Source organism: Grammomys surdaster, unplaced genomic scaffold (assembly GCF_004785775.1).
Source record: "Grammomys surdaster isolate TR1022 unplaced genomic scaffold, NIH_TR_1.0 267, whole genome shotgun sequence".
Lineage (NCBI taxonomy): Eukaryota > Metazoa > Chordata > Mammalia > Rodentia > Muridae > Grammomys > Grammomys surdaster.
The window spans coordinates 3,178,015-3,193,674 of record NW_021604708.1 but is presented as its reverse complement, the minus strand read 5'-3'; the positions used below and the strand labels follow the sequence as shown (position 1 = coordinate 3,193,674).

The 15,660-nt window shown below is 39.5% G+C and overlaps 2 protein-coding genes across 2 annotated transcripts in view; both read right to left on the bottom strand.

Moving 5' to 3' along the window:
• LOC114628299 (histone H3) overlaps positions 1–15,660 on the bottom strand; it is a 132,596-nt gene that overhangs the window by 25,902 nt on the left and 91,034 nt on the right. The window lies entirely within an intron of this gene.
• On the bottom strand, positions 3,609–4,377 carry LOC114628290 (histone H1.4). Its single transcript, XM_028776258.1, has one exon. It carries the CDS (start codon positions 4,318–4,320, stop codon positions 3,661–3,663), a length of 660 nt encoding a protein of 219 aa, XP_028632091.1. The 5' UTR covers positions 4,321–4,377; the 3' UTR covers positions 3,609–3,660.

Here is a 15,660-nt window from a genome sequence, read left to right as displayed (position 1 = left end):
TTTCTTTCTTTCTTTCTTTCTTTCTTTCTTTCTTTCTTTCTTTCTTTTCTTCTCTCTGCCTCTCTTTGTTTCTTTCTTTGTTTCTTTCTTCATATAGCAATAGATAAACGTGACTATGAAGCTGTCATAATCTTAATGGCAAAATCTAGGAAAGGTAGCCCTCAAAGAGAAAATAACAGAGTAATTCATGTGTGAAAATCAATTGGAAAAAAATCATGTAAAATGTTAATATGCATCCAGACATAATTTAATAACTCATCATGAACAAAAAATTAAAATACATCATATGAATGCAAGCAAGAACAAACATTAGGAACTCTATCTCTACTTCTTTATGGTCAAAAAAGGGTAGGGTACAATTTCATGTGGTGCCAAAACAGAAAGGATAAAATTCATAACTAATTAGTAACTGAAAATTAAGAGTTAGAAGGAAATTACAACTTAATAAATACTAAACACATACACAAGAAAATATTTTAACTCATAACCTCCCAAATCAAAGTAACTTAAAAGACAATGATGATCGTTAGTCCCCCTCACCTCCCTTCACAGGTTTCACTATGTGGTCTTTGCTGGCTTGGAACTTGATTTGTAGATCAGGCTCTCAAACTCATAGAGATCTGCCTGCTTCTGCCTCCTGAGTTCTGGGATTAAAAGTGTGTACCACCACACCCTGTGACCTTTTTTCCTTTGAAGAATTTTATTAATTTTTATTTTATGTGTATGATGTTTTGTCTATATTTACATATGTGCATTGTATGTGTGTCTGGTGCCCCAGGAGGCCGGGACATCCGGACAATGAGTACTGTATTTGTTAAGAGCTTATAGTTTGATTTAACATGCCATGGTGAGAATCTTGTAATATTTTTCATTTATTCATTTCTTGTACGGAGAAATCCATCAACTTTATAAAATTCTCCGCTATGATCCTAGTGTTTCTACACCATGCACTGATGCACAGTTCTAAGGATGCAAAGTAATAATTAGTATTGGATTTCCCTGGTGCTCCCAGACACAAAAGTACCTTAGCAAAACCCTAATTACATATCCAGTTTAGCTACTGTATCTGTTGGTTTGAATTCTGGAATGTAAACCTGGTCCAGAACCAAGTTCAGAGCTTGAGGTTTTCTGTGTCGTCGTCTGGGGGTGGTCTGCCACCTGTGCCAGGCAGTGTGGATTTTCAGATCTTCCTCTGCTGAAGAAAGGTCTTTTGTCTGGAGCCTCAACATCACTAGCTCAAGATTCTGATTAAGGCTGCACTTAAAGGCCCATGTAATGCCCTATGTACCAAAGTTTAGGCTGGGTAAAAGTCAGCTGTAGTTCTTGGGGTTTCACACAGGCCCAGTCCCTTGACATGAGCAATGTCATACTTTGTAAAAGGAAAACATCATTAGGACTTTAATTCATTTGTAGAGGTATCAAACTTGTGAGGTTGTGAGACAGCGCACTGCTTCCACCATCTCATCCAGTTTACTTCAAATTCAGCCTGATCCACATCGAGATTTTTTTGAAGAACTTATATTTGCTTTTCTCCTAGCCGCACTCCTTCCCAGCCTCTCTATTTCCTTGATTTATTTCCCCTGCTATTATCTTTTTCCTAAGCACAAGATGCCAGTCTGCCTTGTGAAGAAACAGCTACATCCGGCAGACCTAGATTTTTTCTTCCTTCTGGCTTCAGCCTGCTTCCTGCCTTACAGGTATCACAGGTCTACCACCAGGACTGCACCTAGGGAACATACTCATTGAAAGCTGCTCAAAGACTGGGAACTAAGTAACTGTCTAAGATACAGTAACAGAGAACTTCATCCCAGATTGCTTTTCTTTTTGTGAAAGCCTAATCTCTGCCAGTGACAAACTCAGTCACATTGAAACTGGCCTGCTTGCAAAGCAAGCACCTACAAACAACCACATTTCTTTGGGAACTCTTGTCTTAGATTCCTTTTCAGTAGATTCCTTTTCATACCTTATAGAAAAAACAAAAAAGGTTGGGGGTGGGAATGGGGAAGAAAGCAAAATCTCCAATCGAAATGAAATTGAGCATGGTCATTTGTGCTTAGGGAGAGCAATCTCGGAACTCTAAGGCCAACTCAGTCTCTAGAAGAGGAACACGGATACAGAAGCACCCAAATAGAGAGCTGCATGCTTAAAAACAGCATCTTTAGTTAACTTTAGTACCTGTAATTATGTGACAGCGAATTAACTATATGGAATTCATATGCCATTTGGATGTTTGTGTCAGTGAGTGTATGGATTCCTGGAAACTATTGTCATCAACCCCATTTCCGGGCACCATGGAGTTCACAGAAACACAAATTTGAAGCATGAGAAGCCCAACGGGCATGGTGGTGCACGGGAATAAACTTTGCTTGGGAAGGATTGAAAATTCTGGGCTAACTTGGGCTAGATTTCTTGACTATACGTTCAACAGATTGGGAAAAAAAGTACATAGCTTTAAGTTTAAGGTTACTTGAAACAACTACAACTCATTTGTTGAAAGAATGCCTAGCTCCTAAAAGTCTTTGAAATCACTGGTGAAAATGCCTACTTGGCTTCTGTACTTTACAGGCTTGGTGCTTGGCCAGCTTCCTGGGCAATTCAGGAGAATCTCGATCAACTGAGATATGATGGTCATGCGCTTTTTGTAATGTGGCACGCCGCACGCAATGCGTTTTAATATAGTTGATGCCCATGGCTTTGGAAGAGATGCTCAAGTTGGGGTGCTTCAGTACCTTGTACACTTACAATGAGACGCTCTCCTTTCAGCTGTGTTTACACTCCTTGCTGTCTTGTTTGTTAGTGACAGTCCTTGTGTCGGGTAGGCTCGGACTTCGCCAGCTCAGGCATTGTGCAAGATTTAACTCCCTCCCACAAGTACACTAAAAAAACATTTGGTAAAATAACTTCCCTGTCACCAGTTACACCACATTCATCTACATTACGCAGTATTCAAATGAGGTTAATAAGATTTCCTTCATGATTGGATTAGTTTTAGTGTTTCGTCACGAACAGGAACGTAAACGACACTTGAAGGTCTACTGTCTCATTGGCTGTCTTGTCACTTCGCTTTCACCAATCGGGAAGTACGAATTAAACTGCACAAATCTGCTGTAGCTAACCTGCTAGTACGATCGCTATTAAACATGGGAAAACACAAGAACAATTTGAGTACTCTGGTTGGGTCTGTATGCTGGACTCTGCAGTCAGAACTGCAATGAGATTCGGGCGGGAGTTGTCAGGACATTGATTCAGTTCATTCTGCACGGAACTGCTTAGTGCTTAAGATTCTACCACTCAAGCTTGTTCCCCTTAAGTTAGATGCACATCGACGTAGAAGTCAAGGATAAACTATTTTATCGCCCTTGTCTCTAAGGACCATTTGTGGGCTATCACACCTTCCCACCCGGGCGCGGCCACCCCCGGACGCACACAATGAGGCGACGAAGAGTAAACACGCACTCTTAATAGATAGCTAAGTTGGAGTTAATACCACTGCACACACCCACATCCCCAGCCTCTTTTCTCCGAAGCTCAGCCCACTAGGTAGCGATCCCACCCTAACCACGCCCCCTCAGAATGTGCAACAGCTCTTTTACTGAGACTTGTGGGTGGCTCTGAAAAGAGCCTTTGGGTTGTTGGGCTAAGTAGTTGGCCAAAGAAAATTTACTTTTTCTTGGCTGCGGTTTTCTTTGGCTTAGCTGCCTTAGGCTTTGAGGCTTTTGGTTTGGCCGCTTTGGGCTTTACCGCTTTCGCCTTGGCAGGGCTCTTGGGCGCCTTCTTAGCCTTAGCTGCTTTTGCCTTCTTCGGGCTCTTAGCTTTTTTGGCTCCTGCAGCTGCAGCTGGCTTCTTTGCTTTCTTTGGAGTCTTCTTGGTGCTCTTCTTGGGGGTGGCTGCTCCCGCAGCCTTCTTGGGCTTCTTGGCTGCGCCCGCAGGCTTCTTAGCCTTGGCCCCGCCTGCCCGCTTGGCTTTGGGCTTAGCCTCACCGGAAGCCGCCTTCTTGTTGAGTTTGAAGGAGCCGGAGGCGCCGGTACCCTTGGTCTGCACCAGGATACCTTTGCTCACCAAGCTCTTCAAACCGAGCTTAATGCGGCTGTTGTTCTTCTCCACATCGTATCCCACGGCCGCCAGCGCCTTCTTGAGCGCAGCCAGGGACACGCCGTTGCGCTCCTTGGAGGCGGCCACAGCCTTGGTGATCAGCTCGGACACCGGGGGTCCGGACGCTTTGCGCTTCGCGCCACCAGCGGCCTTACGGGCCTTCTTCTTTACGGGTGTCTTCTCGGCGGGGGCCGGTGCGGCGGGCGCAGCAGGCGCAGTCTCGGACATGGTGAAGCGTGTGTGAGGAGAGAGAACTCGAGCCGGAAGCAGAGGCACTGGCCGGGACTCGGGCCGCGGCGCTGCGCCCGCCCGTTTATATAGGGCGGAGCTGCGTCGTGATTGGTGCGCTGTCCAGCCCGCCTCGCTGGCAGCCGTGGAGTGTCCTCTCGGATGCAGAGTTGTGTTTGTTACACCTCAAAAAAAGCCAAAAATGTCAAAATTCCCTACATCGAATTGTCCGATTTTTCTCAAATAATGATCCCCGAAGTCTCGGGCTTCATGCACATCTCAAAAACTGAGCAAAGCACTAAGCCTTCTGCCAAAAACTTGCAATATTTCCCGCGGTGTTCAGCAAATTTCAACTCAGAGAAACAAAACTTTCTATTTTCTTCGTAAATTATAAACTGATCTTCGACTGTACAGTTTTCTGACCCATCAAAGACGATTCTCCAAGTGGTTAGCTTCTTGTGTAGCCCAAAACCATGCCTTTGGCATTATGATTTTTATTACAAATCTTCACTTAAGTGAGGGAAGTAACACAGGCTCCTCCGAGAGTCCTGCCTATTGAGCCGAGGGCATTTGAGTTCATCAAACTGGTTTAGTTCAATGCTTAACAGATTATTTACTATTTTGAGTTAAATTCTCCTCTCCTAGGCCATGAGTCTATACATCTGTGGTTTTATTTCTGCCTGCTCCACCTGTGTTTTTAAACAATTTCTTAGTATAATTCTTTTCTTTCTGCTCCCAAGGGTTGGGGGCGGGGCTGTTGCTATTCTATCTCTCTGGACAACTACTCCTTTGGGTTGAGGTACCTCAAATTCAGGGTATTGGGGTCAGGAGAGATTACAGAACATGCCTATGGTGCAGACACGAAAATAACTAATTACCAAGTAACATATAAATGGTGTTTTCAAAGTCTTTGGAAATGAAGATGAGCTTTACTTTGAGGAATTTCTCTTGGTTCTTGCATAGTTCTTCTGACATAGGTTTTAGGACTAAATTGTAATATACTATATTAAAACTAGATAATTGAACCATTGATCAAGAGAAACAGATATGAGAAATATAGCTCTAAACAGCACAACTCCCATCGTTAGAGAATATCAGCCCTGTCACTGAACAGCTGCTCTCCATATATGGCTACTCCTCATGAAAACATGGGACTAATGTTTCCTGTATTTCCTTGAATGTAACTGACATTCAGGGTGAATGAGGGGCTAAGATTTAATCTTAGAATCAGATTTGAGAAGACATTCAAGCAGAATCAAAGCCATGTCTTTTCAAGATGTTAATATGAGTTGTTTTGTTTATATAGCTGTTCAACCAAGGTAACAACTAAGAGATCAGTGATAGCCCAGTGACAATAATTATTTCTGGTATGTTTGGTTGGAATTATATTCAGAAATTACAAGGCTCCTACTACAGAAAAAGATACAATGTTATATTATAAAATAGGATATTATACAATAGAATAACATTACAATAGTATAAGATACAATGTTATATTATGCAATAGTATAAGATACAATGTTATAATGTGATGGATATTGTTTCTTGGCACAGTTGTGTCTAACATCACATTATCAATTCTACTGCCCTAAACATCCATACACAAAAGCAATGCACATAGAGGGATGCACCAGTTCAATACACTGTCCATGAGGCATTTTTAAGATCGAGTAGTATGATGAATTTGATATAAACGTGATTTATATTATCAGTATTTCTATGCTACAATGTACATGTTCACCTTCATGTTTTAATAAATGCAGACTTTGGTATTCATTAAAACTCTGAGCTGGAGCAGAGAAACTGTATGGGTATTTGATATTGGACAGTGAGGATTTAACCCATTTTTGTTAACAACAAAATACATGAGGACAGGGATTAAACTCCCTGAATTTTGAGAAAATTCAAGTCCTCTGTACCTTCCCCTTAAACTGCTTGCTTGACAGAGAAGGCAATAAACCTTGCCCACCATTAAATCAAGTGATTTTTGATACTTTTTAAAATAATGAGATAGACACAATATAAAAACTTTACTCTTTTACATTAATCTGCCTGGCAAGTCAGCAATAGCAAAATTACACAAGTATGTATAAATCTTCATTCTTGTATTTTTAAGTACAAATTCCAGACTTTTCTCTAGATTATTCTGACTAATGACTCTCCATATGTCTAAAAATATGAGTGTTTTAGATTCTCATATCATGCTCTTACTCAGCCACATCTGAGAGCCACTGCTCTCTAACTATAACTAGGAAGAAATGAGACAAATTTACTTCTTGTCATGTGAGTATTTCTGTGGAAATATGGGCTTTCCTATTTTTCTAGTTTGCTTTCTTTTGTTATAATAAACTCTATGGCCAAAAGCAGCTTGGGGAGGAAAGGGTTTATTTCAGCTTACAGTCTATCATCAAGAGAAGCCAAGAAGAAAACCAAGGCAGACGCTTGAGCATAAACCAATTGAGGAAAGCTACTTACTGGCTTGTTCCCTGGGTCATGGTCAGCCACCTTTCTTATATAGTTCAGTCCTACCTGCTTGGGATTATACTGCCTATAACAGACTGAGTTCTCCTATATCTATTGGAAATCTAGAAAATGACTCACAAACATGTCCATAGTCCAATCTGATGGGAGCAATTTCCTCATCCCAGGTGTGCCAAGCTGCTACCCAAGATTATCTACAACACTGGCAAAAACCTGGGCATGGATACACCTATAGGATGTGAGCATATGCTTGGAAGATGGGGTACTGCATATAGCTGAACAAGGAGGTGGGGTTTGTGGTATACAACTGGATCAAGGAGAAAAGTTTAGTCAATCTTGGTAGGAACGTGGGATAAGCAGGGGATAAGTCTTCAGGTTACATCATCTGGGGCAGGGAGAATGTAGGAGAAAGCAATGATGGACATTTTCTGTATTCACTCTCAACACTTGGACCAGTGGAAAGCTTTGAGATCCCTCTGAGCTTCACTGGAGGAAGGCTAAGCATTCTGTAGTGTTGGAAACATGGAACACTGGTCATCTCTGCTTTGGCTTGGATAGCAACTCTTGTAAAAGGCACAACATGACTTGTAGAAAAGTTGAAAGAATAAGATGCATGAGCTTAGTTCCTTCTTCTCCACAATTTTGAGTTTGTTGCTATTTTATTATGATGTTATGTATGATCTCATGGGGAGTGTTTTAAAGGCAGACTTTATGGAAGAGATGTTTTATAATAAACAGAGTAACTATTTTTTATCCCAGGCATTGATTTTCTTTTCATTTAAATAAAAAAATAAAACTGTCAATTGTATGCTCAGAGGTATTCCTTGCAGTAGTGTTTGGAATTGTAAAAATCAGAAGTAACCTCTGTGTTCATCTAAATCCGGGTGGTTGAAGGAACATGGGTATGTTCACATAAGGGGATAATATGAAGCTACAAAATGTCTCGGGACGATCTCTATGAACTAATTTAGACTGAATTAATGGAAATACATTCAAGTAATAAGATAAATCTAAAAGAATAGACATAATAAGATACTCTGTGATAAAGAAGGCAAAACAAGAAAGATACTTTTTGTTCATCTGTATAGAACAAATACAGGGAAGATAGGGTAAAAACTGAAGAGATTGCTTAGTTACAGGAGGTAGAAGAGAAAGAAATAGAAAGAAAAAATAAGGGGAAGAGAGGACATTTTCTTTAGTATATTCTTTCATATAACACTGAATTACAACTGTAACAAAGTTTGCTATCCAAGAAAAACAAGCTCTTAAATAAATGATTAAAACCAGTAGGAGTTATATGTGACCATATAACACTGAGGTATTAAGAAAGATAAAGTTAAAGGAAAAAGGAAAACTAGTGACTGAATACTGTAATCCCAAAGCTACAATGATATATCTCCCTATGCTGTGATCTTGTGGAAGTGCTTCTTCAGGAATATAGGTTATTGATTTAAACAGCTATTTCTACACATTGGGATTGGACAAACATATATAATGTTCCATGTTGTAGAAAATGAGATACTAGAAATCACTGAAAAGTGTTACTACATTTATAGAACTAGAACACAGGTCTGAGTATGAACTTAAAAAAGTCAGTATATATACATGTCTTCTCTGACAGCTGGTGGAACATAGAAGTAGGTCACTTTCTAGTGGCAATTACCACACTGATGTGAATTTTATACTTCATTCGCCAACAAAAGGAACTTGAGTTTCTTCTTGAAGTTGGGTGGATTTCATGGCTGGGGTAGAGTATTATTCAATGTGCCTGGGATATGGTGCAAGGTCAGAAAATGAGATTGGGAAAAAAGAAAAGAAAAATGAGACTTGTTGAAAATCGAAAACAAAAAAATCTCAAGGAACTCCTAATGGCCAGAGCTAATTCTATTTGACAAAAAAAAAAAAAGACAAAGAAGGAGAAGGAGAAAGAGAAGGAGAAGGAGGAGAAGGAGAAGGAGAAGGAGAAGGAGAAGGAGAAGGAGAAGGAGAAGGAGAAGGAGAAGAAGAAGATTATGATAGTGATGAAGAAAAAGAGGAAGAAGAAGAGGAAAAAGGAGGAAGAGGAAAAGGAGGAGGAGGAGGAGGAGGGAGAGAAAGCATTTGTTTTTTATTTAACTCACAGAATATGATATTATTTATAGCAATATATAATATATAATCTTACATATAATATATTATTATATATCATATTATTAATTGACAATATATTATTTATAATATACATGACCCATAGAATAACATATATATATATATGTGTATCAATATTATATATATGTTCAATATATGAATATATATATTACATTTATAAATATATATATCCATAAATACATAGAGGTGGAGAAACTTTTATAAGTTTCTTTTATTTAAGTCTAATTAGTAGATATAAAAAGAAAAAAGGAGACTACCCTGTGATCACTGTTATGTTCTTATAGATAGATATAATCTATGATGGATGTGGAAGGGTGTGGTTCCCAGAGCTTTACATAACTTTCCCGAAACATTTCTTAGGTATGAAGAAGGTAGTCCATAGTGAAGAATTCCAATTCAGATACTATTCTTCTTTCTCATAACTTGGATTTTTAGTGAAATAATTTACATTTATTTTTATTTCTGAATTTATTATATACATGTATCCCTGAGCAATATGGATCAACTTGCCTGGCTTTTGAAATTACTAGAAAATAATTTGAAATAATAGCAGAGTTAGTGTTTTATACCTTATTGTTGGAAGTGGGACTTGTTTGTTTACTTTTTTTGTTTTGTTTTCTCTTTAACAAGAGGTTTCCTTTAGTGTTTTGCCTTTGTTTTGGATTGTTGCTATTCTTTTCTCTGAGGTAGAAGGTTGTTCTATCAGCATGCTATTTATCATCTTCCTGCCCCAGGCTCTGGAGTGCTGGCATTACAGGTGAGTCCCACCAAACCCACGAGTCCTGATTGCCTCTTTCCTAACCCTGTAATGCTTCTCAACATTCCTAATACTGCGGCCTTTAATACTATTCCTCGTGTTGTGGTGACCCCAACCACAACATTATTTTCATTGCTACTTCATAACTGTAATTTTGCTACTGTTATGAATCATAATGTAACTGTCTGATATGCAGGATATCTGATATATAATCCCTGTGAAAAAGGTCATCCAACAATCTCCAAAGGGGTCATGACCCACAGGTTAAGAACCACTGATGTAGAGGCTGCTTCAGATAATAAAAGTAGCCTAGAATATTTATTTACTCATAGAGTCTCATTCATGTCCTCATAGTTGTACAATGCAGATCATTTATTTGTAACTTGAATTCCTGAGTTATCATTGGCAGTGCTACTGTCGCTACCAAGTATGATAAAGACAGCAGCACATGGAGGCCACTTAGATACTTTGGTTAGCCAGTCTAACTTTTGAACCACCCTAGCCCAAGGACCAGAAATAGGAAGGTTTCCGGCTCCCTTCATCATGCCTCCTTAGTTGCAGTTCTGAGTATTAAGGCACTAGGACAAACTGACTCCTCTGTACCTTATCTGAACTCGTGATGCAACAGCTCTGTTAGGAGGGTTAGACTCTTCACCACTTACAGAGAAGCAAGAGACAGCTTAAAGAAATAGAGACTGATCTGTGTTTATGGCTTTAGAACATTCTACCTACGTGAGTGTAAACTTCTGCTGAGACAGAACATCATAGTGGCAGAAGTGTGTAGTGGAGGATACTTCTTGCCTCACAGTACCTGGGAAACAGATAAAGGAGGAGTAGGGTACCAGATACATCTTTCCAGGGTATATCCCTACTGACCTATTTCCACTAGGTGGGTCCTACATTCTACTTTTCACCATTTCTCAATCACTCCATTTACCAACCCAGCAGGGAACTAACACATTATTGAGGTGAGACCCTCAGCTTCTAATCACTTTCCAGAAGGCTATCAATGTGTAAGCCCCCTGGACATGAACATATGGCCTGATCTTTCAAATTAAAGTGAGTGGGCAGAGTAAAATGTTTCTTTAGGCTGCTAAATTTTGTGGGTTATTTGTTATATTGCATAAATACCCTAAATAGTAATGGTTTACATTACTGTTACATTTATTTACATTACATTATATTACTGTAACTGACTAGTTATTCTTTTTAGGAACTCATTTTGTTAATAACCTTCATAAGCAAACAAATTTTGTATCATGAACTCCATCAAACACATTCACATGTATATGACCTATTTAAAACAAAAAAATTGAAGTATTAATAGATACCCCTTTTACACTTATTACATGCTACCTTTATCTTCTCCATTCTTCTTTCTTTTTTAGTTTTAAAAAAGTTTATTTTATGTGTCAGTGTTTTGCCTGGATGTATGTCTGTGTGCCACATCCCTGTAGTGCCTTTATAGGCCAGAAGAGGACACTGGATCTCCTTGAACCAGATTTACAGGTAGTTGTGATCCACCCAATGTTGGTGCTGTGCTGTTAACCAGGGAGCCATCACTTCAGCCTCAGGATTCAATTTTAATAGTAAGAGTAACAGTAACACTAATAGTAATAATAATAGGATCATTTAATTCATAAATACTGGTGGTTTAGCATAAATTGTTAAACAGATAGACTTTTTGCAGAGTTAGCTATTACTACATAACTAATTTCCCAACAAATGTAGTATATGTCACTTGTCTTGTTGTTATGACAAAATGCTTGAAAGGGCAACTCAAGGGAAGAGGGTTCATTTTGGCTTATAGATCTGAGGTGTGTTCATCATAGTTGGAAAGAAATAGTTGCAGGAATTCAAAACTGCTGGTTGTCTTGTGTCCATAGTCAAGGAGCAAAGAGTGGCAAATGCTCTTGAACTCTTTTTGGTTCAGTGGAGGACTATGGAATGGTGCTATCTACAACGAAGGTGGGTCTTCAGATCTCAATTAACCTAGAGAAATTGCTCAGAGACATACTTATCTAGAAAATCTCTCACAGACATCCTTAGATGGTGATCTAAATCTCATCAAGTTTACAAGCAAGAGTGATCATCATAGTAGGTTGAAACTACAGTACAAATGGGAGGAGATGAGTGAATGGAATCGAGTAGTGATTTCTCATGAGGTGTTAGCTGGACCTTCAGGTTTCTATAGGCTTAACCAGCACAATGGATGGAGAATGGACTCTGAATCTCTAAGGTGGCAAATCTGTGGTGGCAGTTGGCAGAAGGCTCTGTTTGGAGCACATGTGACCATCCACAGGGCTGCACAGAAACTCACATCATAGCTGTTGACTTCCCCAGAATGAGTGATCCAGGAAAGAGAAAAACACAGGTCCACTGCTCAGTGCTTTTAACAGGTCAGTCCGATGTACTTCTGAAGAAGACTGTATAAGTCTCTAAACCTCAGGTGAGAGTGACAGTTTTACAGACAGCCCCTCACACCAAATCACAAGCCTCTCAAGACTAGGTGACTAAGGAGTTTAGTCCTTTTTCTGTTTTCCAGTCCTGGGTGAGGACACTGGAGTGGCTTATGCTACTGCTCTCAACATTTCCTGCTCATTGTGGGAAGATTATCTGTTTTCATTGATGTAGACTTGCAAGATCACTCCTGTGGGAGGAATTCTTTTTGTTATTACATCTGTGTCATTCATCATCACATGATAAATGCATAAGTGGAAGGTGTCTATTTTCCAGCTCAATGATTTCCCTGCATGTTGTGTTATGTGAATCTAGGTCCTTTTATTTTTAAAATACAGGGTAGAACCACTATAGAGTGAATCTCTTATAAACATCACCTGTCAATAAAAAGCTGAAGGCCAATGAGCTGAGGCAGGAAATAGGAGGTGGCGTACTGGCAGGAAGAGACAACATTCTGGGAAATACAAAAAAATAAAAGAGACATGTGGGGAAAACTGTGAGGAATGAGATGGGAGTCAGACCAAGAAGGTGGATGTAAACCAGCAAGGAGACGCTGAGGAGATACAAAGGAAGAAGTGGGCTGGGACTACAGGGCCATAACTAACTACATGGTAGGCTTAGAATAGTATAAATGGTTTAAATAAGTTACATGCTAGTCAGAGAATGACCCAAAGCTTATGGTGTAGGCACTTAACAATAACTAATTAGCCTCAGAGTGGTTGGTGATGGGAACTAAGGGGCTGGAAGGAAACACTAATTTAAAAACTATTATTGTTGATCAGGTATTTATTGTATTATTTTCTGGTCAGTATACTAAATACAAATTGGAAGATAATCTTGAGAATGGAATTATATATGATATGTGAAAATGCTTTTAAGAGAGGTCTCTTGACCATTTCTAAGGGCACTAAGAAATTGCATCCTTTTGTGTTGAAAAAACACAGGGAAGCAGCTACTGCCTGTGAACTTTCCTCTTTCTAGATGAGGCCACGAAGTAAGGCAGGAAAAATTATGGGAACATGAGCAGGGAAAGGGGCGGGGTACTCCAGTCTGGTTGAAGCTGAAAGTCAAGAACTGCAACGCAATCAACACTGTGGAAGTTGCCAATGTGGAAACAATGTTTCCTTTGCACATAGATACTTTCAAGCAAGAATGCTAAAATAACGGTGAATCATGGTTAGGGCCAAATCACAAATGGTCTTTATTTTTTGTTTCCTAGCTGTAGGCCTTCATTTTTCTAGCAATCTTACCAGAAGCTCCACTTACAGTAAAAGACATTTCTTAACCCTTTGTACAAACTTTATGATCTATGAGTTTACCTTGCCAACCTATAATCCTATCCAAGGCACCCTCAGACCTACCCACTAATCATACTTATTGAAAAGGAGCAAAGAGGCAGAGGAGGGGAGTCTCTTAGAAACTGGTCAATTTAACTCCCATAGCTTCCTAAGTCCTATAAACAGTTGCCAATGGACAATGAATTTAGACTGCCCTGGAGAAGCCTACAATTGTGACCCTGGATCTACCTTATTCTTCTGTTCAACATATTTATTTGTTTGTTTGTTTGTCTGTCTGTTCATTCATTCATTCATCCATCCAACCACAAATTATTTATTCATTTATTTATTCATTCATGCATCTATCTATCTATCTATCTATCTATCTATCTATCTATCTATCTATGTGCACACTAGCATTTGTGTGCACATGTGTGTCCAGGCCAGGCCAGAAGACTTTGGGTATCATTCCCTAGAAGCAATCTTATTTTTGAAATAGGGTCTCTAGTTAACCTCAAGCTGGGAAAATAGAAGATCTGCCTATCTCCAACTCCCCCTCCCTCCATGCCTGCTTTCTTGTACATGAATTCTGGAAGTTCAATTCAGGCCCGTAGTTTGCAATGCAAGCAGTTTACCCACTGAGATTGATTCCCAGTTCTGCTCACTCTCTCTGTTTAATAAAATGCAACTCTGCTTCAATCTTGCTTGCTATGAAATTCTTTTTTTTTTTTTTCACTGAAGTCAAGGAGCCAATTGAGAGCTCTCTGGAAGGGAAGTATGTAATTTTTTTCAAAACCTATTTTTAATGGTGTTTCTTAAATGCGTTAACCTCCCTTTTAACTCACCACCTGCCAGTGGTAGTGGAAAAGAAAGGATACAAGGAAGTGGTCCTGTTTTGAAAGTTTCTTTGGAGTAACTCCTGTCTGTGTTGTTTGGAAATTGGCAGTCCAGTTCATAGGTCAGCAGCAGCAGCTTGATTCACTTGCAAACAATTCACAGAAATATCAGGTCAGCAGCAGCAGTGGCACAACCTAAGAGGAAGAGCCAAGCCTCAGCCTTGGCTAGAGTCAACAGGAGGGACCATGAGGAATGCCAGGATAAGTTCTTGGCTGTGTCACACTCAGTAAAGTGAAGATCAGTGAAGATGCAAGACCCACAAGCTTTGTACAGCTAGATCTATAAACAAGCTTAGGTGAGCCTCTGTCACTGTCCACTGAGTTCTATTTATACCCTCCAAACATCACATGTCCCCCACGGGTCTTGTTCAACATGGGTCTTGCCTCAATGCGTGTCTTACCTCAACACATACATCTGTCTCAACTGACATCACTCTGCCAATCAGCCCAAGTCCACAAAACCAACAAAAAACTGTAACACACCACCAAAAGTTTTTTGGTACATTTCTCTCTGTAGAGTCCCGACAAATATAACTCAACTATACAGTATAAGTATACATGTTGTTAAAAAAAAAATCCTTCGTCACAAGTCCTTTCACATGCTTGCTTTAACAAAACATCCTTCCTCCAGTGTCTGCTTTAGCTAAAGATTCACGAGTCTCAGAGAGATCTCTCTTCCCTGGATCTCAATTGTTATCCATTTTACCTACAATTAGGTCTGGCTTTGTGGAGGTATCTATTTGTTTCACAAATCTTTCTGGCAGCCATCTAACTGCACCTTTTTTGGTATCAAACAGACATATTGATCCTCAGCTCCATATGAGAACTGAGTCTGGGCTGTTCCATTTAAAGGTAGAAGGGTCCTTCCACATAACTGTGGCATAGTTTTATTAGTCTCAGGATCCCAGAGGTGATCAGCAGCAGATTTGCCATGAGCATGCAGATTTAGAAAATTGAGAACAAACAAGGCATGATGGAGAATATTTTTAGGGTACTCCTTCTGGGGGTATAACTCTCCCTCTTTTGTTTTTTAAAAGCCAAATTTTTAGAGTTCCTTGCAAAACCAGGGCAGAAGCACCAGTAGCTGCTCCTCCCACACTCAGAGAGTTATGATGATATTATTTTAAAATTCCACGATATCTGTTTCACAATACCTTGTCCCTGAGAATTATAAGGAATCCCAGTAATATGGGTAATATTAAAGTGTCAACAAAACATCTCAAATGTCTGACTGCAATAGCCAGTTCCATTATCTATCTTAATCTGATATAGAACACCAAGCATAGAAAAATAATGTAGGAAATAACTAGTTACATTTTTA

Excerpts from the sequence above, each read along its gene's own strand:
- LOC114628290 (XM_028776258.1), bottom strand. The coding sequence starts at position 4,320 with ATGTCCGAGACTGCGCCTGCTGCGCCCGCCGCACCGGCCCCCGCCGAG.